The following is a 26,934-nucleotide window of genomic DNA, read 5'->3' on the forward strand; positions in this document are numbered from 1 at the left end:
GTATGGTATAAATTAGTGCTCTGTCTTTGAACTTACTGCCTTCTTGTCCATTTCAGCAGCATACTTCTCTTTGGCTTTTGTCTTTCCCCTGGTGGCATTCATCTTTGTGCAACTTACCAACCCATTTGCCCAAAACCTTTGTCCTTTCTCAATGTTATGCATTTTAGTGGCATTGCCAATTCGTGTTGCCGAATGTCTTTTAGTAATTTGGTTCAAACTTGAACACAATATATTCCATTTCGAAAATGAGGCAGTTCCCGTTAACCGGAACACGCGTCATCACACTCCCTTATCTGATTGGTTGAGCCTTCTGACTCTGTGGCTGGGGTAACTAGTGATGACCATAAAAGCCGTGAGGCAACGCGGATGTCTACAGAATACAGTCAGTCATTGGTCTAGACTACAGAGTGTACGTCCGGGCACGTTATTGTTGCATCAGAAATTGCAGACTGTTGACATGTCAAGCTCGGGAGAGTTAGGTAAGTATTGAAATCGATGTATGCTTTTAATGTTTCCAAATATCGGCAGATGCTCTTGAAGGCACAAATGCGTTTATTCATTATTTGTTGCGCGTTCTGAGAATATACATTATTGCAGGATACTGAATTTTGGCTACGGTAAGGCTAGCTATTTTAATAGTCAATGAAATGAATGCCATTCTACACATCTATAGCGTCATTGTTCAAAATGGTACGCAGCATCATCTGAAGATGTGTGCAACAAAAGTTAAACATTCACCTTCTGCTACCATTTCTGTCAAGCCGTCTACGCATACAGTTTGATGCATAAATTCGATAAATCCGAGGTGTGCATCGCACAGAATGCACTGCAACGGCCATTCTGGTTACACTGTCGGTGTGATCAAGCGGCACGAATGTATTTAAATCAAAGTGCCGTCCAGCTAGTAGTACTAGTAATGGTTATACTACCGTATTACTGGAAAGGGCTGAATCAAGCTTTCGCTTTCACAGTGAATGTCCAGAACATGAGTCATGACAAGTGCTGGAGAGTGACGTTAGATATGAGTATCCTGTGAAAATAGTTCTGACCGGTGTACTTGTGGCTGCGTGATGCTCCGTACACCGGCCACGACTATTTTAGTAGAATACTCATAGCTTACTGTCACTGTCTCCAGCGCTTGACATTGGACGTGTGCTGGAAAGAAAATGTTCTGTATTGTCACATACACCGGATAGGTACAGTGAAAAGGGATATTCATTTTGAAAGCGGAAGCTCAATTCAACCTTTTCCAGGAATACTGTAGAATAGCAATCAATGTACAAGCTAGCTAGATGGCTTGTGAAAATATCTGCTGCTACTGCGAGCTAGTCGTCTACAGTCTCTCGACATTGAGATCTCTCCATTGGTAACCCTTGTGCTGTATTCCGGTCGAATTGGACCGATTTACAAGTTTTCTCTCTGAAAAATGTAATTCATTTAATCAGATTGTCATAAGGTTCCATGACTTCGTCCACACAGGGCATCTGAACACACCGAATACATTTTGATGATTTGCATTACATTTTGGGTGTTTTATTTAACTTTTGTACACCTGTGGGGTTCCCAGTCAAAAATGACTGGTCATTAGACATTAATGGGTGAGACTACAATTAGTGTATACAATTTAGTTCAGGCACATGTCAATTCCTCAGATGGACACACTTCCATCTCCCAGACCCCCACATGGAAGTGTGTTTGAGCACACAAACACACCTCACCCACCTTCTTGGCTTCCATGGCAACCCCCACGGGAACCTTTCCCCAATAGAATCAATCCCCCACGGGAACCACACCTGTTGGCATTCTCACAAACAATCTCAACATTGTTTCAATAATGTATAGAACTTTTCTAGCAGCTCTGGTATATAAAGCTTTTTTGAGGCCTTGCCACAGAATGAATTGTGAGCAGCACAATGACCAAACGATATACTGTATGTGAGGCTCATGATCATATCTTTGATCATGACACTGGTGAGGAGGAGAGAGTCCTTGTTAAACTTTGACATTAAGTAGTCTGTGATAAATAGCACAATATGTTTCATCTGAGTATTTGTTATAGTCAAAATAATCCATACATTATGCTTTTTTTTTTAACTCAAAACAGAGTTGTATGAGCTCAGGTCTGTGAGGCCTACAGGCCATAAATAGCAAATAGAAGTTCAAAAGAACTTGATAAAAAGATCTAACACAACATTAGGTGATAATATATGTATTATTATGGGTTTATAATCAGCTATAATGGGGCGGTCATTTTGGACCGGGAACACAGAATGAATTAACATGAAACCAACACAACAGGAGGGTTAAAGGGACACGTTAAGATTTCCTCCTGCACTGTTATGATCTTAGTACAGCTGTGTCATAACATAACCAATGATGTGGTCAAAACACCAACATTTAAGGTTAATACAGCATTGTTTATGTTGTCATTTGAGTATTTGTAAATAAACAATGAATATACTGTATATAATGCACATCTCATTGCATCCTGTAACTCCATTTATGAATTTGACAGGTTAGACTTCCATCCCCCAGTTCACCAAACAAAGTGGCAGGGTCAGGTTGTTGAAATGATAGCTTGGGCCTTTAAGTTAATACACCAAATCAGATTAAATAGCCAAAGCTCTTAGCCAGTTGTCAACTTTCAGATGGCATTGATCAGCAAGAGGGTTGATTAACAAATACAGCAGCACAACGTTCTTGGGCATCAATTCTTTGCCTTGTCTAGAGACGAAACCAATCCCAAATTAGTTTGGGTTTTTCAATGGTGTCTTGTCTGTGGGTGAATGTGTGCCGTCTTGTTTTCCACAGCCTTTGATTATGGCTTCTTGCTGCACACAAGTGAGGAGGCCACAGCCACCGTGGCTCTGAATGAGTACCTGAGCTCCCGCAGCTACCTGGCTGGGTTCAGCCCCTCTCGGGTGGACCAGGAGGTCTTTGAGCTCCTGCACAGGCCCCCGGCCCCGCAGCACGTGCACGCTCTGCGCTGGTACAGGCACATAGCAGCCCTGCAGCGGGACACCCCCAGCCCAGATAGCAGCAGTGAGTAGAGTCCAGGGCCCATGGACAGGATAGGGATGCTCCCCTTAGACTAGAGTAGCCCACTGCATAAGGGCAGTCATGGCACCCCCCCCCCCCCCCCCCCTAGACTAGACCGATAGTGCAGGGTCACTTTGGAATGTTAAATAGTCAATTAAATTAATGGCATTCTTCTACCTATGATCAGGCGTCCCGAATATATTTAAATCAGGGATGGGCACCTTTGAGGGGGTGGGGGGCACACAAAAACAGATCTCCTCATGAGGGGCTGGAGTGGTTTGTGGGTAAAGGTTGAATTTCGCTTTCACAATGAATGTCATCTTTCACTGCACCTATCTGGTGTATGTGACAATACAACATTTTTTTTTTTTTTCCCAGAAAATGACTTATGACAAGTCCTGGAGACTGTGGCCGTAGCTAAGAGTATTCTGTGAGAGTAGTCCTGACCGTTGTACTGTTGGCTTCGTGATGCTCGGTATACCAGTCACAACTATTTTCACAGAATACTCATCGCTACTGTCTCCAGCGCTTGTTTTTTGTTTTGTTTTATTGTCCCATACACCGGATGGGTACAGTGAAAGATTACATTCATTGTGAAAGCGAAACGCAATTCAACCTTTTCCAGTAATACGGTAGTATAACCATAAATGGTACTAGCTGGTCACATTAGATTCAGGCTTCTGGCTATACCCTGGTGTTCTGCTGACAGACCCTCTAAAATGAGATGCTACATTAAAGCTGGTGGGCCTATCCTTCATTATTTCAGGAGCAATACATTGGGCAAGAGCTTCATAGAAGCTTAATAGTGTCAGATATTTCCCAAGCCCCTGTTCAATATGGACTCATAGTGTCAGATATAGCCCAAGCCCCTGTTCAATATGGACCCATAGTGTCAGATATAGTCCAAGCCCCTGTTCAGTATGGACTCATAGTGTCAGATATAGCCCAAGCCCCTGTTCAATATGGACCCATAGTGTCAGATATAGCCCAAGCCCCTGTTCAATATGGACTCATAGTGTCAGATATAGCCCAAGCCCCTGTTCAATATGGACCCATAGTGTCAGATATAGCCCAAGCCCCTGTTCAATATGGACTCATAGTGTCAGATATAGCCCAAGCCCCTGTTCAATATGGACTCATAGTGTCAGATATAGCCCAAGCCCCTGTTCAATATGGACCCATAGTGTCAGATATAGTCCAAGCCCCTGTTCAAAATGGACCCATAGTGTCAGATATAGCCCAAGCCCCTGTTCAATATGGACTCATTGTGTCAGATATAGCCCAAGCCCCTGTTCAATATGGACCCATAGTGTCAGATATAGTCCAAGCCCCTGTTCAATATGGACCCATAGTGTCAGATATAGCCCAAGCCCCTGTTCAATATGGACTCATAGTGTCAGATATAGCCCAAGCCCCTGTTCAATATGGACTCATAGTGTCAGATCAAGCCCCTGTTCAATATGGACTCATAGTGTCAGATATAGCCCAAGCCCCTGTTCAATATGGACTCATAGTGTCAGATCAAGCCCCTGTTCAATATGGACCCATAGTGTCAGATATAGCCCAAGCCCCTGTTCAATATGGACTCATAGTGTCAGATATAGCCCAAGCCCCTGTTCAATATGGACTCATAGTGTCAGATATAGCCCAAGCCCCTGTTCAATATGGACCCATAATAACATTTGCATGATTAGCATTTCGGTCTCATCGAAGTCTGTAACTTTTTTTCAGGCCTGTATTCATTTGTCAACAGTGTTAAAGGCTGGTGGCAGGAGGACCACCGTTTGGTTGTTTCATTGGACTATTTCCCATCCCTGAATTATTATTATTATTATTATTATTATTATTTTTATTTTTTTCATCACACTTGTGTTCCTTCCTGTGTGGGTTTTGTGTTTGTTTTTCACTCGCACTTTGAGGGCTAGCTAGTGTGTTGCTTTCCATCCCTCCCCCCACTCAAACTAAGTCTACTGGTAGCAGGCCTGCATCTTTGATGAAGGCCCACAGACTGCATGGTGTTCCTGTACTCTGGAGACCAGGGGTGGTTGTCATCAGACTGCATGGTGTTCCTGTACTCTGGAGACCAGGGGTGGTTGTCATCAGACTGCATGGTGTTCCTGTACTCTGGAGACCAGGGGTGGTTGTCATCAGACTGCATGGTGTTCCTGTACTCTGGAGACCAGGGGTGGTTGTCATCAGACTGCATTGTGTTCCTGTACTCTGGAGACCAGGGGTGGTTGTCATCAGACTGCATGGTGTTCCTGTACTCTGGAGACCAGGGGTGGTTGTCATCAGAATAGAGTGGTGGCTTGCATAGCCTCAGACAGTTGCCTACTCAAATCACTAACATGTCTTCGTTTTAATTGGTGAATCCAGAGATTTGAGGGAATTCAATTTGATAATTTGCCTGACCTTAAATGTGACACCATTTAACAGCATGCCCTCTTCAGAGAAACGTTTGACTAATGTTCTTATTAAATGTGTCCTCTGTTTTTTAGTAAAAGGAAAGAGGGTCCAGCCCCCCTGGTCTGCCCCAGCCGGGTCCAACCTGCCAAAGCTGCGACTCTACAACAGCCTCACACGCACCAAGGTGACATGTTGACCTTCTTTTGTTTTGCTCGTTTGAGAGCCATTTTGGGTGGCTGAATCCTTATGATCAAATAGGAAAGAAAGACACTGAATGTCAATGTACGCATAAAGGTTTACATTTTGATCCCATCTCTGTAGCTCAGTTGGTAGAGCATGGCACATGTGACACCAGGGTAGTGGGTTCGATTCCAAAGGGCACCCATACATAGAATGTATGCATGACTGTCGCTTTGGATAAAAGTGTCTGCTAAATGTACTATTATGTATACCAGACTGTTATTATTGGATAAAAGTGTCTGCTAAATGTACTATTATTAATACCAGACTGTTATTATTGGATAAAAGTGTCTGCTAAATGTACTATTATTAATACCAGACTGTTATTATTGCAGGAGTTGTTTGTTCCCCAGAATGGAAACAAGGTGTCGTGGTACTGCTGCGGACCCACTGTCTATGATGCCTCTCACATGGGACATGCCAGGTAAAGTTCACTTCAGGAAGTAACAAGACGAGCAGTTTGTGACAGCCACACCGCGCCGCAAAGAGCTGTTTACTCCAATAGGTTTAGTCCAATAGGTGTAGTCTATAGTCCAATAGGTATAGTCTATAGTCCAATAGGTATAGTCCAATAGGTATAGTCTATAGTCCAATAGGTATAGTCTATAGTCCAATAGGTTTTGTCCAATAGGTATAGTCTATAGTCCAATAGGTATAGTCCAATAGGTATAGTCTATAGTCCAATAAGTATAGTCCAATAGGCATTGTCGAATAGGTATAGTCTATTGTCCAATAGGTATAGTCTATTGTCCAATAGTTTTAGTCCAATAGGTATAGTCTATAGTCCAATAGGTATAGTCTATAGTCTAATAGGTATAGTCTATAGTCCAATAGGTTTAGTCCAATAGGTATAGTCTATAGTCCAATAGGTATAGTCTATTGTCCAATAGGTATAGTCCAATAGGTATAGTCTATAGTCCAATGGGTTTAGTATATTGTCCAATAGGTATAGTCTATAGTCCAATAGGTTTAGTCCAATAGGTATAGTCTATAGTCCAATAGGTTTAGTCCAATAGGCATAGTCTATAGTCCAATAGGTTTAGTCCAATAGGTATAGTCTATAGTCCAATAGGTTTAGTCCAATAGGTATAGTCTATAGTCCAATAGGTTTAGTATATTGTCCAATAGGTATAGTCTATAATCCAATAGGTTTTGTCCAATAGGTATAGTCTATAGTCCAATAGGTTTTGTCCAATAGGTATAGTCTATAGTCCAATAGGTTTTGTCCAATAGGTATAGTCTATTGTCCAATAGGTTTAGTCCAATAGGTATAGTCTAAAGTCCAATAGGTTTAGTCCAATAGGTATAGTCTATTGTCCAATAGGTTTAGTCCAATAGGTAAAGTCTATAGTCCAATAGGTTTAGTATATTGTCCAATAGAAAATAGTCCTGACCGTTGTACTGTTGGTTTCGTGATGCTCGGTACACCACGGTCATTACTATTTTCACAGAATACTCATAGCTACTGTCTCCAGCGCTTGTCATGACTCATGTTCTGAGGATAATAATAGATGTTTTATTGTCCCATACACCGGGTGGGTACAGTGAAAGATGACATTCATTGTGAAAGCGAAAGCGCAATTCAACCTTTTCCAGTAATACGGTAGTATAACCATAAATGGTACTAGCTGGTCACATTAGATTCAGGCTTCTGGCCATAGTCTAATAGGTATAGGTTTAGTCCAATAGGTATAGTCTATAGTCCAATAGGTTTAGTCCAATAGGTATAGGTTTAGTCCAATAGGTATAGTCTATAGTCCAATAGGTATAGGTTTAGTTCAATAGGTTTAGTCCAATAGGTATAGGTTTAGTTCAATAGGTTTAGTCCAATAGGTATAGTCTATAGTCCAATAGGTATAGTCCAATAGGTATAGGTTTAGTTCAATAGGTTTAGTCCAATAGGTGTAGTCTATAGTCCAAAAGGTGTAGTCTATAGTCCAATAGGTGTAGTCTATAGGTATAGTCCAATAGGTATAGTCTATAGTCCAATAGGTGTAGTCTATAGTCCAATAGGTGTAGTCTATAGTCCAATAGGTATAGTCCAATAGGTTTAGTCTATAGTCCAATAGGTATTGTCCAATAGGTTTAGTCCAGTAGTCACAAATAGAAGAAGAAACCAGAAATATGTCATGAAAATGCAGGTGAGGTGGCAAACCTAATAAGGGCTCACCTAACTGGCATTTAAATTATTTTAAAGGTGCAGTATGTACCTGACCGACCCAACCAAATTCACATAGAACAGATCTACCGCTTCTTAGACAATTTTTCTATGTGTGATATTTCTATGCTGCCCGTTCTTAAGTTTTGTTTTTGCATCTTTTACTTTCGGTTTTGTACACCAGCTTCAAACAGCTGAAAATACAACCGTTTGTGGTTATGGGAAATATATTTCAGTGGTTTAGATGGTACAATGAGTCTCTACACTACACTTGTTTGTTTTGTCACATAAACTGAAATTAGGCAAACTATTCGAATTTTAGCAACCAGTAAATGGGGGAGTGATTTCTGCATAGTGCATCTTTAATGATTACATTTTGATGGAACAAGGGTCATACTTTCCTGACTAATAACTGTTCTGGAAAAGAATAGTCTAGAACTAAGACTATTTCCTGCTGTAGAACCTTTAAATCAGTTTCAATTTGAATGTTAAGATGTGTCCAAATCAAATGATTGATTCCTTATTGTTTTTCAGATCTTACATATCTTTTGATATCCTCCGAAGGATTCTGATGAACTATTTCAAATATGACGTGTTCTACTGCATGAACATTACGGACATAGATGACAAGGTAACCAGCAGTGGTACAAAACAACATGTTGTGAAAAGTGAACAGTTGGCTGAATGGTTAGTGATCATTTGTCTGTCTGTCAGATCATCAGGCGGGCCAGACAGAACTACCTCCTGGAACAGTACAGGGAGAAGAAGCCAGCGGCTGCCCAGATACTGCAGGATGTCCTTAGTGCCAGAGGGGTAAGACATCAAACGTTTTATAGTGTCTACAAAGTTAATGACAAATGAATCAGTCATTATTTACAGGTGTGGCTGTGTGATTGGTCATCTGTGGAACAGTGGCATGTCCTGGGCATACTCTCAGGTTCTAAAGTTCACCCCTGTGTGGGGGGTGAGAATGAACCGGCCCATATATAGAGAGAGTGGTGAGCTTTGGCTCTGGATGTCACATTACCACATCTAACATCCCATTCACTCCATATCATTTGCAGCCCTTCCAGGCCAAGCTGGCCGAGACCACAGACCCAGACAAGAAACAGATGCTGGAGAGGCTGGACTCTGCCGTCGCTGCTGCCCTGGGACCCCTGCAGGGGGCAGTGGAGAGCAAGGCTGGGGAGGCTGACATTCAACACCTGGCTCAGGTAACATCTCCTCTCTGCTGTACAACATGGATCTCTACGCTTCCTGACAAGTCTAATACACTTCCAGAGGTTTGGACTGAGCTACCTAGTCAAGTCACATTTGATTGTCTCAACACAGTCCAGTGGAGGCTGCTGAGGGGAGAACGGCTCATAAATCAAATCAAATGTATTTATATAGCCCTTCTTACATCAGCTGATACCTCAAAGTGCTGTACAGAAACCCAGCCTAAGACCCCAAACAGCAAGTAATGCAGGTGTAGAAGCACGGAACGGAATGGAATGGCATCAAACACCTGGAAACCATGTGTTGATGTATTTGATATCATTCCACTGATTCTGCTCCAGTCATTACCACGAGCCCGTCCTCCCCAATTAAGGTGCCACCAAACTCCTGTGCGACGCACTTTAAGAAAAAGAAAACCAGAGACAACAGAAGTCAAATGTGTTCTTTTGTTCTTTTTGAAGGTGTTACTGGAGAAGGCCAAAGACCTGCTGTCTGATTGGTTGGATGCTCAATTTGGCAGTCAAGTGACCGAGAACTCCATCTTCTCTCTTCTTCCAAAGTTCTGGGAAGGGGAGTACCACAACGACATGGACGCCTTGAATGTAGGTGGAAGCACAAACAACCCAGATTTTATCATTCATATAACATTTATATTTAGAATGAATTGTATTTTACTATGACCTTTTCTAGTGTCAGTGCTCATTATCAGATGAGTAATCTGGAATGTAGGTGGAAGCACACATAACTATTATGTCACATGACCTGAATTTGAACCTTTTTTATTTGAAGTGTTTTCATCAAACTGTCCTCTTTTCTTTTCATGTCAGATGGTCCAGCACCATCCTCAGATCATTTCTGGATAAGAGTTAAAACACAGGATCAAATCTTATGTCACACGATAATGCAAAAACACGGGGCCCTATCACATAAACCATACAGTATTTTAGCAGTAATATAACATTAATATTTCTAATTGTTAATCATATTTTACTATTAAAATGTACTACATCTCTAGTGCCAATCTGATGATTGTTAGAATGACTGATTCCCCCACCTATTCTGTGTGCAACCCCCAGGTCCTTCCCCCAGATGTACTCACCCGCGTCAGCGAGTACTGCCCAGAGATCGTGGACTTTGTGAAGAAGATCCTAGACAATGGCTTCGGGTAAGGGATTCAGGCCCCTCTCCTCTAATTAGTTTTAAAACAGCTCTTTGTTCATCCCTCTATCTCTGTCGGGTTCTTTTTATTTTCCCGTCGGCAGGTACGAGTCCAACGGTTCAGTTTATTTTGACACAGCCAAGTTTGACACCAGCCAGAAGCACGCGTACGGCAAGCTGGTACCTGAAGCGGTCGGTGACATGAAAGCTCTGCAGGAGGGAGAGGGTAATAATATGAATAATTTATAAAGCGCTTTTAAAAAACCCAAAGTGCTACAATGTATGTGAGTTATTGGTTGTCTGCTGTGTCCTGCAGGAGATCTGAGTGTCTCAGCAGACCAGCTCAGTGAGAAGAGGTCGCAGAATGACTTTGCCCTGTGGAAGGCCTCTAAGCCGGGGGAGCCGTCCTGGGACTCACCCTGGGGAAAGGGACGGCCTGGCTGGCATATCGAATGTTCCGCTATGGCTGGTTCCATCTTGGGAGAGTCTATGGACATCCACGGAGGAGGGTTTGACCTCCGATTCCCCCATCACGATAATGAGTTGGCTCAGTCCGAGGTAAGGGTTTATTCTCAAGTGATCTGTTTCTATGACAGGGACGGTGGTCCGTTTGTGTACTCCCAAGTGTGCACTTGTTCACTCCCCCTCTAGGATTTGAAAGCATTGGCCTATAGTAGCAGCAAAGTCCACAAGGGCAAGTGAATGAGTGTACACTTCGGGGAGAAAGATAGGGAATTGGAATGCAACCGTAGTATTCAAGTTGATAACAAGCAGGATACTTGTCCACGCAGGCTTACTTTGAGAACGACCACTGGGTTCGCTACTTCCTGCACACTGGTCACCTGACCATCGCAGGCTGCAAGATGTCCAAATCTCTCAAGAACTTCATCACCATCAAGGATGCCCTGGCGAAGAACACAGGTGAAGCAACTTCTCAGTAGCCATTAAAACAATAGCATTATGTTATGGGTGTCAGGAGTGTGTGTGTGTGGCGTCTGCGTGCAAGCTAACAGCTGTTCTGTGTGTTCCCCTCAGCTCGGCAGCTCCGTCTAGCCTTCCTGATGCATTCCTGGAAGGACACCCTGGATTACTCCTCCAACACCATGGAGTCAGCTGTCCACTACGAGAAATTCCTGAATGTAAGTGATAATATAGCCCAGAGGAGCTTCTCTGTAGTCTTAAACGGGTAGGTCCACATTTTGGCATCAAGTCCTTTTATGTCTCTGCAGTTTGAAGGTAGTTTCTGGAGCCCAGGGCCTGCGTTATGGGCAGGTCTTAGGGGGCTTGGCCCACACTATCGTACCTCCTTGCCCATCTCTAAATAAAATATTTCAATATTGAATATTTATTTGAGTGACGGACGCTGACAAGCATCTGAGCGAGCGACACAGCGCCCCTCTGTCTCAGTATGTGTGGCCCATGTTATCATTTTTTGGGCCAGACTGCATCAGATACCTGGGCTACATATAATGCTTTCTCCGGTGAGATAGTTTCAGACACTTATGAATTAAAGGAAAGTTGCCCGGTGCACTGTTCGGATGCTGTAATTTTTTGGGACGAATGCACAAAGGTAATCTACTTTTTTAAAGTGATTTGTTTAACAATCGGATGAAAACATGACTGGTTGTGTTCATGCCACATTGAAAGGTAATGCATGTTTTTAGTTAAATTACATTTCTTTACTATAAAACCCATTTAAAAAATGATGACATGCCATACTGTTTTTGGCCAGATGGCATCAGATACATGGGCTACACATACTGAGACAGAGGGGCGCTGTTTCGCTCGCTCGGCTGCTTGTTGGCGCTCGTCTCTGTCAATTGTGGAAGTCAAATGCCTGTCCAACTGATTAATTCTGGCGCCGAATTCCATCGCCGACTAGCGTTAGTGCAATGACTGCAAGTTTACAGCAGCAGCTAGCATGTTGGTGTAGGAGTGTTTATTTTCATGAAATTATTTTAGTTTTTCTTCTTCTACTCTCCGGCTCGGAGGACTCAAAGTGCACCTGTCGGAGTCCGCTGACCACAAGGGGACTTTCTTTTTCATTTAGTCTTCCTCTCCTCAACAGGAGTTTTTCCTCAACGTGAAAGACATTCTCCGAGCTCCCTGTGACGTCACCGGACAGTTTGAGAAGTGGGAGGCAGCAGAGATGGAGCTCAACGAGAGGTGAGAGGAGAAACGTCACAAGCCTGGTGTTAATAATCAACTTCGTTTTGAAGGTTTGGTAATAATGCCTTCATTATGGGGTTGTTAAAGTCCCTTGGAGCTTGTTACCTGGAATGACCTTTTTTTGAAACCTCTCTTATGAGGCATGGCACACACATCTAAACATCTGAAAGCTTCAATAAGGTTTTAGTGTTTCAAGCTTCCTAACAGGATTTTGGTAAAGAGTGCTGATATGACCTTATTAGTCATTTGTCATTCCATGTCATGTTTTATGACAACTCTGTGTTGCAGGTGTGAGGGAGTACTCAAACAATGTACCACTTGATCATCTGTTGTGAATGATTACCCCCTGGTGGCAGCTCCCTGTGTAGACTAGAGCGGAAACCCCACTCACATTGGGCTTGTCTGTCTAGTTTCTCTGAGAGTAAACAGTGCCCACTCCTCTATTGTCCCTGTCTGTAGTTTCTATGAGAGTAAACCCCGCCCACTCCTCTATTGTCCCTGTCTGTAGTTTCTCTGAGAGTAAACCCCGCCCACTCCTCTATTGTCCCTGTCTGTAGTTTCTATGAGAGGAAGGCAGTCGTCCACGAGGCGCTGTGTGATAACGTGGACACGCGCAGCACCATGGAGGAGATGAGGGCGCTGGTGACCCAGAGCAACACCTACATAGCCAGTAGGAAGAGCTCCAAGCTGCAGCCCAACCGCATGCTGATGAAGAGCATCGCTCTCTACCTGACTGACATGCTCAAGGTGAGGGAGAGCTTGTGCAGCATACCAGTGGGTGTATTCATTCATTGCACACCGTTGCAAAATGTTTTGCACCATAGCAAAAATGTTTTACCACCTAAATGAGTTTCTATTGGACAAATTCAGTTCCTCCCTGTTTCGTTACGTTTGCTTTTGTTTGGTTCCATTTGGTTCCTAGTGAATACACCCCAGTATTACACTCACAAGACCAGAGCTGAAGTGGGCTGTGCCAGATAAACCCATTTTGAATGGCATGACAAAACAACGGTGCCATCACATAAATCTCGTGAATACATTCAGTATTAAAAATGAGACGCGATGTAGAAAGTGAAACCGGGTCACATGATATTTACACCACTATTGCTAAGCGGTATGATAGTAACCTATTCAGTCCTTTTACTTATCAGGAGACCACATCCTTTGTTCTGATGAAATTCTAACCCTGTCTGTGTTGTAGACCTTTGGGGCCATTGAAGGGTCCGAGCCTATTGGATTCCCAGTGGGAGGAGATGGTCACCATGTGGATGTAAGTATTGTCCTGGAGATACCAGGCTGCTTCTTGGCAGTCGAGGTGCTTTCAACATGATATACTGTTGGGATTGGCCACCACTATTTCTCCTCAGTTTGTAGTGGTCTTCTGTCGCTCAGTTGGTTGTGTATGTCGTTTGCAACGTCAGGATAGAGGGTTTGATTCCCGGGATCGTCTGTCTGTCTGTCTGTCTGTCTGTCTGTCTGTCTGTCTGTCTGTCTGTCTGTCTGTCTGTCTGTCTGTCTGTCTGTCTGTCTGTCTGTCTGTCTGTCTGTCTGTCTGTCTGTCTGTCTGTGTCACTTTGTATTTTAAAATGAATCATATTATTATTATGTCCATGTTCTCGTAGACGTTGTGATTCTGTGGAAGTTTCTAGTCAAGCTAACTGAGGCTGCTTGCAGATGGAGACCACAGTGATGCCCTATCTGAAGGTGCTGTCAGACTTCAGAGAATCTGTTCGCAAAATTGCCAGAGAACAGAATGGTAAATACTTCCTCCCTCCCAAGTTATTCAACAAAGATACTAATAATTGAACACAGTTGCCTGCTGCTAGAAATGTGAGGCTTGTAGACGTGGTGACTGACTCTGTGTTCTCAGTGACAGAGGTGCTACAGCTGTGTGACGTGGTCCGTAATGACACCTTACCTGAGCTGGGGGTGCGTCTAGAAGACCATGAAGGTACATGCACTGACCACAATATGTACACACACACACACACACACTCTATAGATCAGCGAGAACTAGTAGTGGCCACAGTGATGACTGGCTGTGTTGTCTTGTCATTGTTAGGCCTTCCCACTGTGGTGAAGCTGGTGGATAAAGAGACCCTGCTGAGGGAGAGGAATGAGAAAAAGAAGATGGAGGACGAGAAGAAGAACAAGAAAGAGGAGGCTGCCAAGAAGAAGCAGGAGCAGGAGGTTAGTAGAACCATAGAGATGGATAGAGGAGGACTCATCTTTGGTGGAATTCCCTCAATGGCACTGTCTTCCGAGTCCTCCACTAACTGATCTGAGAGCAGTGATACTGATGTTATCAGCCTCATGTCTACATGTAGGTATATTGATGTGTCCCCTCTGCTAACTGATCTGAGAGCAGTAATACTGATGTTATCAGCCTCATGTCTAACTGATCTGAGAGCAGTAACACTGATGTTATTAGCCTCATGTCTACATGTAGGTATATTGATGTGTCCCCTCTGCTAACTGATGTTATTAGCCTCATGTCTACATGTAGGTATATTGATGTGTCCCCTCTGCTAACTGATCTGAGAGCAGTGATACTGATGTTATCAGCCTCATGTCTACATGTAGGTATATTGATGTGTCCCCTCTGCTAACTGATCTGAGAGCAGTGATACTGATGTTATTAGCCTCATGTCTAACTGATCTGAGAGCAGTAACACTGATGTTATCAGCCTCATGTCTACATGTAGGTATATTGATGTGTCCCCTCTGCTAACTGATGTTATTAGCCTCATGTCTACATGTAGGTATATTGATGTGTCCCCTCTGCTAACTGATCTGAGAGCAGTGATACTGATGTTATCAGCCTCATGTCTACATGTAGGTATATTGATGTGTCCCCTCTGCTAACTGATCTGAGAGCAGTGATACTGATGTTATTAGCCTCATGTCTACATGTAGGTATATTGATGTGTCCCCTCTGCTAACTGATCTGAGAGCAGTGATACTGATGTTATTAGCCTCATGTCTACATGTAGGTATATTGATGTCTCTGTTCATGGTTGTTTCATCACAGTTGGCCAAACTTGCGAAGATGAAAATCTCCCCGTGCGATATGTTCCGCTCTGAAACCGACAAGTATTCCGGCTTTGATGAAACGGTAAATATACAACATTTGTATACCTCCTTGATATCTTGAGTGGCTACAAGGCTTTATTGAATATCAAGTGTTTTAACAGCCACGTTCTGCTCCTCCAACAGGGTTTCCCCACACATGATGTGGAGGGGAAGGATCTCAGTAAGGGACAGACCAAGAAGCTGCGGAAACTCTACGAGGCCCAGGAGAAACTGCACCAAGAGTATCTCCAGACCAATCAGAATGGCTGCTGAGAGTCCTGGGCCACGTTCAGTTGCCAAACGTTCTCGAATGTTGCAGATAGTTACGCCACTATTGGAGCCAACATGATTCCTTAATCTACATATCAGAGAAGCATGTTTGTTCTACATAGCATATTTCTATCTGAATGTTCCGAAACGTCCTGCTGAACGCGCCCCCTGGAGGACGCTGCTCTGCCCCTCCTGCGCTCCGCCCATAGGGATAGTTCTGTCCTCATTTGTCGTTATTCAGTTCCTCCAATAATGTTTTTGCTAAATCAACAATTCCCTGCATATTATGTGAGGGTGTGCAAATTTGACCAATCACTGCACTATTTCCGAATAAAGCAGTCAAATCATCGCAATATTATCGCATAAAATGTACCCATCACCGCAGTACAAAAAGAGCGCTTGCAATTTCAACCAATCATCTCACATTTACCGCATAATATAGTTCATTCAAGCCACATGACAAAACTTTTCCCTCATGCAGAATGGCAGAATTGCAGCAGCAAAATAAAGCAAACATTTTTTATTTTTTTTCTCTCAGCAAATTCCACAAAAGAAATCACTGTGAATTCCTGGAGGGCCTGACTATTGGTGATGCTGAGGCCAGAGAGACCCTGGGTGTGTTTCAATAGTCTAAGGAATGATCTCCTCGTCTTTATGTTAGCCTCCTCTTATCCTGAGTTGATAAGTCAGGACGGTGAAGGGTTATCTTCTTTCTCCTCTCCACCTCTTTCACATTAGAGCAGGTGAAGGGTGAGGAGATGAAACCACATTAGACTATTGAGGTGCAGCCACTCTCCCAGTGTTTTTAAGACCTTGGGACAAAACCTGGGCTCCTTTGCACTGCACTCCATGGGGTCACTTTAAAGGGTTGGTTCAATCAAAATCAGTATTTGATACATTTTGTTTGTTTTTGTGATTGACTGCAACTACGGTTCGGATTCAGTTACTTTCCTACAGCAACGACCTGCTAAGATTGGTATTGATAACCTGTTTCACTTGTTTTAGCTTTAACTAAATTGCGTGCCAAAATGAACTCTGCGTAAAACCACGCCTGGGGGTGATCGATAGCGATGCTAAAGTGTCTGTGGTTGCTTTAGCAAAGTAATAATAACCTACTATCTGTAGTTGTAGACACTCCCTGGCCCGACAACAACTTGCAAGCTGAAAAAATGATGACATTCAGGTGAACTATCCCTGTAGGCAACAGTTTGTCTATTGAAAGGGAAAATGAGTCCTCTGAAAGCCTTTGTTGGCCCAGGCTTCCATGTGCTGTAGATTGACTAGTCACACAATGATAGTTTTAGCTCTCCACTGCAGTGCTATTCAGTGCTGTTATTGGTTGGCAGCGTGTCAGACAGCCGTCCATTGAGGTTTCATTTCCCTCTCTCCATCATGACTGCATATCATTCCTTTTTTTATTATGACAGAGGACAGTGAAGTTGAATTAATGCACGATTGCAATGCAGAGATGATTACAGAAACATGTGTTACAGAGGCTTGGGGGTTTTGGTCTTTTACATGACAAAATAACATGCTTTGAGCAGGTGTTAGGCATGTTGCAACGATAGCAGAGGGATGAGAAATCTTTTGTAGGAATATGGAATGTGTGAGACCTTGAAATAAACATTTAAAAAAAAAAGATTTTAAACCAACCATTTATTTTGTATCTTCAGTTTTTGAAATGGTTGAGCAAATATTAAATTGAGATTCTGTAGAGCTAACACAACTACAGCAGTGACCGTCTACTAGTTACTAATAGATTGGGTTTATTGCCCCACACACACACACACACACACACCTTCTGTTTGACAGAAACACAAAAATCACATCTGCAAAATCAACAAAGGATTTTATATGTAAGTGGCATCTCCAGTAAACCACTGTTCTTTTGAACATTCCTGTTTATTGAATATCAAATCACAAGTACAATATTCAGATATACTGTATATTTCAATTTTTTTAAGACTAAGCTGTCGGCAATATACACTGAACAAAAAATAAACACAACACTAAGTGATGCTCTCATGTTTCATGAGCTAAAATGAAAGATCCCAGAGATGTTCCATACGCACAAAAAGCTTATTTCTCAAATGTTGTGCACAAATTTGTTTATGTCCCTGTTAATGAGCATTTCTCCTTTGCCAAGATAATCCATACACCTGACAGGTGTGACATCATGAAGCTGATTAAATGGCATGATCATTACAAAGGTGTACCTTGTGCTGGGGGCAATAAAAGGCCACTCAAATGTGCAGGGTTTTTTTACATTACAAAATACCACAGATGTCTCAAGTTTTGAGGAAGTGTGCAATTGGCATGTGACTACAGGAATGTCCACCAGAGCTGTTGTCAGAGAATTGAATGTTCATTTCTCTACCATAAACCGTCTCAATGTCGTTTTAGAGAATTTGTCAGTACATCCAACCGGCCTCACAACCGCAGACCACGTGTATGGCGGCGTGTGTGTGAGCGGTTTGCTGACGTGAACAGAGTGCCCCGTGGTGCTATGGTATGGGCAGGCTTAAGTTACGGACAATGAACACAATTGCATTTTATCGATGGTAATTTGAATGCACAAAGATACCTGTAATGAGATCCTGAGGCCCATTGTCATGCCATTCATTCACCGCCATCACCTCATGTTTCAGCATGATAATGCATGTTGCAAGGATCTGTACACAATTCCTGGAAGCTGAAATTGTCCCAGTTCTTCCATGGCCTGCATACTCACCAGACATGTCACCCATTGAGCATATTTGGGATGCTCTGGATCGACGTGTACGACAGTGTTCCAGTTTCCAGCCAATATCCAGAAACTTCACACAGCCATTGATGAGGTGTGGGACAAAATTCCACAGACCACAATCAGCATGAGGCAAATAGTGGTCACACCAGATACTGACTGGTTTTCTGATCCACGTCACTACCTTTTTTTTTAAGGCTAAGGCATCTTTGACCAAGAGATGCATATCTGTATTCCTAGTCATGTGAAATCCATTGATTAGTGCCTAATGAATATATTTCAATCAACTGATTTCCTTATATGAACTAACTAAGTAAAATCTAGGAAATTGTTGCATGTTGCATTTTATATTTTTGTCCATTATAGAAATATAATTAAATTATCTGATAATATAAAATTATATTTAGGTCACTTTTAAAATGCCCTATGTATTTAAGTCTGTGGAATGTCATTCTCTGTGCTCATCTTTGCTGTTGACCATGTTTCTAAGCATAAACACAAACACGACCATGTTCACGACAAACTGGATGAACCCAAAAGAGGCCACTCCGTAGTTGTGATACAAGAAGCCTCCAATCGTGGGGCCGATGGTGCGGAGTAGAGACTGCACAGAGGCACACAGCCCCAGCATCGTGCCTGCAGAAGAGTGAAGAGAACCAATCAGAAAAATGTCCAGAACAGACAGAAGTTGCACTTCAATGGTAAACTGTTTCTTTCAGAATGTTACGACACCAAGTGTGATTCTTTCTCTGAAGTTTTTTTGTTTTGTTAGGTTAGCCAATGATTTACTGTTTAACTGATGCCCCCCTTCACATTTCTCAACATAAGTGTTTGAAACGCTTAATTGTCTCACCGGTATCGGAGGAAGGCACAGTCTTTGTCAGCATGCTGTCAGTGATGACGTTGAACACGCTGAGAGAGAACATCATGGGGAGAACGATGAAGCAGAACTGGAACACGTTAGCCATGAAGACCTGCCAAGGAGAGAACGAAACGTTAACCTTTAAGATCAAAGGTTTTACAAAAGGGTCATATTCATTAGGCACCAAACGGGAATAAAACCACTGAAACGAGGAGGGATTGAAACTGTCCAAGTGCTTTTTTTTGCTGAACATTTTGCTACGGTGAATTTATACAACCCTGCATTTATCACAAGATGAAATGAATCCTCTGTACCTGAGCCAGGCCCACCAGACTTGACATGCCGATGGAGAGGAGAAGCAGTGAGTTCTCAGAGTACTTTGAGGTCAGCCGGCCAATCACTCCCCCTTGGATTACCTGGAAAGATTGGACCAAAAAAGTTCATTTCTCACCAAGTTGCTCTATTAAATCCTGTTCCCACGAGGGTGGGGATTTGATATCCTGGAGATTTCAGGAGAATTTAGCCATCTAAACTTTTAATTACTGTAAATACATTGTGTTGTCCTAACCAGGAATGTAGTGGTCAAATAACATGGTGAACACTGATTGCCAGTCGAGCTGACGCGCAAACAACGTCATCGCTAATTTAGCATCACAGGTGCAAAATACCACAAAATAAAAAGAGGCTAGGGCCACAATGAGCGTATAAAAGAAACAAACTAACACTCATACTTGTCTTTTCCTACTAACACTAACAGCTGATGAACTACTTTACTAAGGAAAAATGTACTTACTATGACTGAGCTAGGTGGGACAACCACATATATATTAAGATGACTGCACTAACTGTAAGTCACTCTGGATAAGAGTGTCTGCTAAATGACTAAATGGAAGTGTCTCTGGATAGGAGTGTCTGCTAAATGACTAAATATAATGGAAGTGTCCCTGATAAGAGTGTCTGTTAAATGACTAAATGGAAGTGTCTCTGGATAAGAGTGTCTGTTAAATGACTAAATGGAAGTGTCTCTGGATAAGAGTGTCTGTTAAATGACTAAATATAATGGAAGTGTCTCTGGATAAGAGTGTCTGTTAAATTACTAAATATAATGGAAGTGTCCCTGATAAGAGTGTCTGTTAAATGACTAAATGGAAGTGTCTCTGGATAAGAGTGTCTGTTAAATGACTAAATATAATGGAAGTGTCTCTGGATAAGAGTGTCTGCTAAATGACTAAATGGAAGTGTCTCTGGATAAGAGTGTCTGTTAAATGACTAAATATAATGGAAGTGTCTCTGGATAAGAGTGTCTGCTAAATGACTAAATATAATGGAAGTGTCTCTGGATAAGAGTGTCTGTTAAATGACTAAATGGAAGTGTCTCTGGATAAGAGTGTCTGTTAAATGACTAAATGGAAGTGTCTCTGGATAAGAGTGTCTGTTAAATTACTAAATATAATGGAAGTGTCTCTGGATAAGAGTGTCTGCTAAATGACTAAATATAATGGAAGTGTCCCTGATAAGAGTGTCTGTTAAATGACTAAATATAATGTGTCTCTGGATAAGAGCGTCTTCTAAATGACTAAATATAATGTGTCTCTGGATAAGAGTGTCTGCTAAATGACTAAATATAATGTGTCTCTGGATAAGAGTGTCTGCTAAATGACTAAATGTATATGTCGTGAGCATCCTTGCTCCATACCATTGACACGATCCCAAAGTAGGCCATAAGGTAGCCATTCTGCTCTGGCGCCAGCTGGAAGAAGTTCATGGCGATAACAGAAAACATGACCTGAAAGATACCTGACACAGAATCCCTTGAGGTTGTTAAAAAGGACTCCATGCAAACACAGACAGACACACTAAAAACACAATAACCTGTAAAAACAAATATAGATTATATATACAAATAAAAAGGTCATTAAACACTGAACATTGGTTGAGATGGGTGTTGTAGTTTTTATTAAGATTGTTAAACGCTGAACATTGGTTGAGATGGGTGTTGTAGTTTTTATTAAGATTGTTAAACGCTGAACATTGGTTGAGATGGGGTGTTGTAGTTTTTATTAAGATTGTTAAACGCTGAACATTGGTTTGCGTTAAGTGTGCATAAATGCTATTCTCCAAATAAAATCTGTAGGTAAACTGTGTTACGTGCTTTTACCCTTTCACTACATCACTAATTCCACTTCTACAGCAACACATTCCTGCTAAGTGATTAGTTCTCCCTCAGATGAGTCTAAACTAAGACATCCTCACAGGTGGAGAATAAACAACTCTTATAGGTAACAGTGGAAGACACCCACCTGATGGCAGACCTGAGATGATCTTGACCGTGAAGGTTTTGGCCACACCAGGGAACTTCATCAGTCTGGTGATCTCACCCAGGTCAAAGACTGACTTGGCATTGCTCTTCTCTGCAGGACCAGGAAAATATGTCACAAGCAACTCACATATGAAGTCACGTGTCAAATACCACACATCATGGATGTCCCCACTTCACACAGGCCACAGTAAGTGTCAGATAAAACACAAATGTTATTTTTTGCACCACACGCACACACAAACCCTTTAGAGAGTGAATAGTGTGTTGTGAGGTAGGTGTAGAGTCTTACTGTCTGTGTTGTCCTGTGGAGCTTGTATCTTAGTGTGTTTAGGGATAAACGTCCAAACCAACAGGAAGCTGATAAAGCTCCCTCCAGCAGCTACACAAGCAGCAAATGTCTCCCTGGAAAAGCCAGAGCAGGGATGTCACACGGCTGAATTCCAGCTCTCGGATTGGACTAGAATTGGATTCCAGCTCTTGGATTGGACTAGAATCGGTGAGCATTGAGGTGCTTCACTCACCCATAGCGTGTGCTGAGAGTACCACCCAAGGTGGAGCCGGCAACCATGCCAATGCCAAAACATAGGCCCAGCTTGCCAAGGGCATCTGCCCGCTTGTCAGGTTCTGTCAGGTCAGTCACTACCATCTGGGCTCCTGGTGAGAGGCAGAGAGAGGAGCACAACAAGTCAGACTTATCCTGGGGAGAGGAGGAGAGAGGAGCACAACAAGTCAGACTTATACACATAGATCCTAGTAGAGGAGGTCCTATAGGATCTGTTAGAGAGCTGTCTAGTACAGTAGGTCCTATAGGATCTGTTAGAGAGCTGTCTAGTACAGTAGGTCCTATAGGATCTGTTAGAGGGCTGTCTATTACAGTAGGTCCTATAGGATCTGTTAGAGAGCTGTCTAGTACATTAGGTCCTATAGGATCTGTTAGAGGGCTGTCTATTACAGTAGGTCCTATAGGATCTGTTAGAGAGCTGTCTAGTACAGTAGGTCCTATAGGATCTGTTAGAGGGCTGTCTAGTACATTAGGTCCTATAGGATCTGTTAGAGGGCTGTCTAGTACAGTAGATCCTATAGGATCTGTTAGAGCTGTTTAGTACAGTAGGTCCTATAGGATCTGTTAGAGAGCTGTGTAGTACAGTAGGTCCTATAGGATCTGTTAGAGAGCTGTCTAGTACATTAGGTCCTATAGGATCTGTTAGAGCTGTCTAGTACAGTAGGTCCTATAGGATCTGTTAGAGAGCTGTCTAGTACAGTAGGTCCTATAGGATCTGTTAGAGAGCTGTCTAGTACAGTAGGTCATATAGGATCTGTTAGAGGGCTGTCTAGTACAGTAGGTCCTATAGGATCTGTTAGAGAGCTGTCTAGTACAGTAGGTCCTATAGGATCTGTTAGAGGGCTGTCTAGTACAGTAGATCCTATAGGATCTGTTAGAGCTGTTTAGTACAGTAGGTCCTATAGGATCTGTTAGAGAGCTGTGTAGTACAGTAGGTCCTATAGGATCTGTTAGAGAGCTGTCTAGTACATTAGGTCCTATAGGATCTGTTAGAGAGCTGTCTAGTACAGTAGGTCATATAGGATCTGTTAGAGAGCTGTCTAGTACAGTAGGTCCTATAGGATCTGTTAGAGCTGTCTAGTACAGTAGGTCCTATAGGATCTGTTAGAGAGCTGTCTAGTACAGTAGGTCCTATAGGATCTGTTAGAGAGCTGTCTAGTACAGTAGGTCCTATAGGATCTGTTAGAGCTGTCTAGTACAGTAGGTCCTATAGGATCTGTTAGAGAGCTGTCTAGTACAGTAGGTCCTATAGGATCTGTTAGAGCTGTCTAGTACAGTAGGTCCTATAGGATCTGTTAGAGAGCTGTCTAGTATAGTACGTCCTAGGCAAGGTACATATGCTTGGGACTTATCTGGGAGTTTGAGTATGACGGGAACAACAGTTAGTATATTTGTCTCTAACTGTGATTGTGTAATTGCTGCTGATCATGTCATGCAGGGCTCCCTTGAAAAAGAGACCTTGGTCTCAATGGGACTCCCTGCTAAAATAAAGGTTAAATAAACAACAGGCAGAGTAGCACTTACCAGGCAAGCTATGCATCAAGACAGCGGGGAGTTTGTGGATGAAGAGCATGAGAGGACTGTCAGCTATCGCTAGTAACCCATAGTAGACTACAGAGGCAGCGCAGGATAGACACATTGCTGCCCTGGCCCCGAAAAGGTCTGCAAACCTACCGACAACAGAAAAATAACAGTGATCTATATTGACATTTGCCTACATATGGCCACCAACACATAACAGCTGCGATCTTGTGTCTGGATTCAGGTCTGATAAGCCCTCTATGTATGGTTCGTTGCCCTAAGTCATTGAACCATAACTCAATTAGATTTAAGTGACAGCACTTTAAAGCTCAATTTGCCAGCAGCAGATTGTGCGTCTTTGACCAGGGTTGGAGAATAAAGATACAGACTGTGGTTATGTAACAGATTATGTATTTCATTCAACAGAGTTTTGCTCACCTGCCAAATATCGGGCCTCCCAACAATTGGACGACACCAACCATGGTTTGCAAATAGCCAATCCATAGGGTGTCAAATCCCAGCTTCTTCGCCAAATACTGAATGGTGAGAGGTCAAACTTAAATTCATATACATATTTTTATTATTATAATAATTAATCAGTGGTAACCCGTCATTCAGGGCTGTTTTGAGCCCCATATTTTTTGCAAAATATAATAATAAAAAAATATATATATTTATATATATATATTGCCTGTTTTGCATGTTATTTTGGCATTAATACGTGGAACATATCAGTTTGCAAACAATGTGAAAAAATATATATACATTATTGAGTTAATAAAGCCGCATACAAACATAGTCTCTTTTTGTTTTCTTGAGTGAGGCAGCTCCAAAATGCAGGTGTTTCAGCCTAGCTCAGTGCTTTCTGTGGTGGTGGGGCAGCCAGCGGAAAATACGGAGCGTTGAGCCGTGATTGCTGCAAATTCAACAATGAGTTGTTTGGAAGGAATCAGTGGCTAACTGCAAGCATTGCAAAGCAATCATTAGCCTGCTATTCAGTGCAGTGGCTGTGTGGTCCCAAGTTTAAGATTAAGGGTCTCTTTTCCTAGTTTAAAATGATTGATTCAATCATGATTCAAACTTTTTTTTCTTGAGTTCCCAATTGTCTTGAAAGCACCATAAATCCAGAAAATGCCAAAGTTTGATGACAAAATTTTCCCATGAAGGACCGCCGCGCCACCTTCCTGTTCAAGTGAGCACAGCACAACAAGGTGATTCCAAAAATGTCTTGTATGCTGCTGCATAAATGATGTAATATGCCAGTGAGATATCTATACTGTAGCTAAGAAAATAATATGACGTGTATGTTGTGTAGTAAGCTGTTAGTAGCCCATGTGCCTCACCCTAATTATTTGGTCTATTTTCACCTCTTAATTCCACCTACTGTTCTGACTTGGTGGTGCACATGTAGCCTACAACCTGTTTTTGAGAAATGTAATCATCGAACACTGTAAGAGCTTTCATTGTCTGCTTATGTGCCCCCTTTATTTATCCTACGGTTCTGACTTGGTGTATAGGGAGAACATTGTAAGCAGGCCATGTTCTGAATTCTGTCATTGTACATTTCAAAAGTGCTGAACAAATAGTTATATTGACTAAGTCCGTCCTAGCTCGCTCATTAATGTCTTCATCGAAATTACGGATTGCCTCTTATCCGCTGGTCGTCCCCTTATGACATAGTTTGTACATCTCAATTGTCAGTAGAAACCACATTTGTTTAAGCAAGTCAGCCTGGATTTTCCAGGGAGACATCAGCTAACTGTTTCGCTGCCAGACAAGGCTCCGCTGATAGCCAGGTGTAGCGGTGGTAAGGTGTTGGGACTGCTGTTGGGTCTCTGCTGTTGGAACAGCTTTATGTAGGCCCTAACAGTTTGTGGGCATCGTTTGTCACCGTTATAGTGCAATTAATGTATTGTTTAGTGTTGTGTAGTGGCTTTGCTGGCATGCATCCAACATTCTTTTTTTTTGTCCCCACCAAGATTTACATGATAAAATCGCCACTATAATTAATTAATATTAGATTGTCATAGTTAAACTGCTTTCAAAGCGCATAGTCACAATCCTCTATCAAAAACGATGGTGACTTCAAGAAGGCCCAGGTAAGGCCATTGTCTATATAGTTTTAGGTGTAGGCCTATGTCAAATATGTCAACAATCCCAAGGCCATTTATAACTGTTCAAACCTATTAGCAAATGGCAAATATTTACAATACATTTGAATAACAGCAAATGAATGCATAGCACACGTAGTATACTTTTTGTAGCCATTCTGATATCGAAAGTATTGAAATAAACTGCATTGTTTTCTTTCTCCTCTCTATCAATATAGGCTAATCATATAACAACAAAAACAACCACTTTTGTAACGTGGGTACTAGAATAGAATAGACATTAAAACACAAATACTTACAGGAGTGATGGAAAACTGTAAAAACATCCATGTGATATCCAGGACAGCTATGAGGTAAGTAACGTAAATTACTCTCTGCATCTTTGAGCCTGTATGTACATCTTTAACGGCGGTGGGTGAGTCTGATTTAACTCGTGACATTCTTACTGTAACGTTAAACCTAAACCCAATTCGGTCCACCCTCTTGCATAGAATAGCCTCCTGGAAAACCTGGAACAAGGATAAATAAATGATGAAATAACAAACAACGGCATAAGACAATATAATGCCGACACTGTGGCTGTCAAGTATTGAGATTAAATACACTTACCTTTGTTTATCTGAAGACGAAGTTCTTATACATACATAATAGATCCGTCAAAAGTGTTCCTGCCGTTACTACCAATGCAGATGTTGATTTCACACTATGAGCGCCCCACCGGAAAAGAAAGGTGACGCTCAAACTCCATCGTTCATTCAATAAAGCAATTCCTAAGGATTAACTTTAGGAATGATTTCTCACGCATAATATTTTCCTATGTTCTTGTACTTTGATCTTTAGAGGATGTTATATGTTTGCCGGCAGCACAAAAACGGAACTTCCTGTTGTCAGGCTTCAAAATAAAAGCTCTCGTGAACTCATGCTGTTGTGCCCTTGAGCAAGGCACTTAACCTTTTAAATGCTCCAGGGGCGCTGACCCTGTGCTATTCCTCCAAACTCCCTGTGTGTGTGTGTGTGTGTGTGTGTGTGTGTGTGTGTGTGTGTGTGTGTGTGTGTGTGTGTGTGTGTGTGTGTGTGTGTGTGTG

At 42.2% G+C, this 26,934-nt stretch overlaps 2 protein-coding genes across 5 annotated transcripts; one reads left to right on the forward strand and one right to left on the reverse strand.

Annotated features, from left to right (window-relative positions):
* Window positions 1–330: 330 nt before the first annotated feature.
* On the forward strand, window positions 331–17,369 carry sycc (Cysteinyl-tRNA synthetase, cytoplasmic). 3 transcript variants are annotated; one of them, XM_045688804.2, is made up of 21 exons: window positions 349–479; window positions 2,812–3,042; window positions 5,538–5,629; window positions 6,021–6,109; window positions 8,378–8,474; window positions 8,558–8,656; window positions 8,908–9,057; window positions 9,523–9,663; window positions 10,138–10,226; window positions 10,324–10,445; window positions 10,536–10,777; window positions 11,011–11,140; window positions 11,255–11,358; window positions 12,288–12,385; window positions 12,946–13,135; window positions 13,590–13,658; window positions 14,063–14,144; window positions 14,259–14,339; window positions 14,451–14,578; window positions 15,420–15,503; window positions 15,605–16,083. In XM_045688804.2, the coding sequence occupies exons 1-21, from the start codon at window positions 458–460 to the stop codon at window positions 15,731–15,733; spliced, it is 2,469 nt and encodes an 822-aa protein (XP_045544760.1). In that variant the 5' UTR covers window positions 349–457; the 3' UTR covers window positions 15,734–16,083.
* Window positions 17,370–17,578: 209 nt separating this feature from the next.
* On the reverse strand, window positions 17,579–26,512 carry s22ai (Solute carrier family 22 member 18). Of its 2 annotated transcripts, none has more exons than NM_001173968.1 (11): window positions 26,459–26,512; window positions 26,149–26,358; window positions 24,177–24,274; window positions 23,742–23,887; window positions 22,177–22,309; window positions 21,945–22,057; window positions 21,636–21,746; window positions 21,032–21,132; window positions 19,650–19,751; window positions 19,327–19,447; window positions 17,579–19,109 (listed from the first exon to the last, which is right to left on the reverse strand). In NM_001173968.1, the coding sequence occupies exons 2-11, from the start codon at window positions 26,287–26,289 to the stop codon at window positions 18,922–18,924; spliced, it is 1,254 nt and encodes a 417-aa protein (NP_001167439.1). In that variant the 5' UTR covers window positions 26,290–26,358; window positions 26,459–26,512; the 3' UTR covers window positions 17,579–18,921. The 2 variants fall into 2 exon arrangements, with proteins under 2 accessions (NP_001167439.1, XP_045544812.1); XM_045688856.2 differs by lacking the exon at window positions 26,459–26,512 and adding an exon at window positions 24,530–24,654 and having other exon boundaries at window positions 18,556–19,109.
* Window positions 26,513–26,934: the final 422 nt, after the last annotated feature.

The sequence above is a fragment of the Salmo salar genome, chromosome 11 (genome assembly GCF_965601325.2).
Source record: "Salmo salar chromosome 11, fSalSal1, whole genome shotgun sequence".
Classification (NCBI taxonomy): domain Eukaryota; kingdom Metazoa; phylum Chordata; class Actinopteri; order Salmoniformes; family Salmonidae; genus Salmo; species Salmo salar.

Bases quoted from the DNA above. Each gene is read 5' to 3' on its own strand.
- sycc (XM_045688804.2), top strand. From the start codon at position 458: ATGTCAAGCTCGGGAGAGTTAG. The intron at 5,630-6,020 runs GTGACATGTTGA...TTATTATTGCAG, and splicing joins ACAGCCTCACACGCACCAAG to GAGTTGTTTGTTCCCCAGAA. The intron at 15,504-15,604 runs GTAAATATACAA...CTCCTCCAACAG, and splicing joins ATTCCGGCTTTGATGAAACG to GGTTTCCCCACACATGATGT.
- s22ai (NM_001173968.1), bottom strand. From the start codon at position 26,289: ATGTCACGAGTTAAATCAGACTCACCCACCGCCGTTAAAGATGTACAT. The intron at 23,888-24,176 runs GTGAGCAAAACT...TGTTGTCGGTAG, and splicing joins GGAGGCCCGATATTTGGCAG to GTTTGCAGACCTTTTCGGGG. The intron at 19,448-19,649 runs GTACAGAGGATT...TCTCCTTGGCAG, and splicing joins GTCTGGTGGGCCTGGCTCAG to GTCTTCATGGCTAACGTGTT.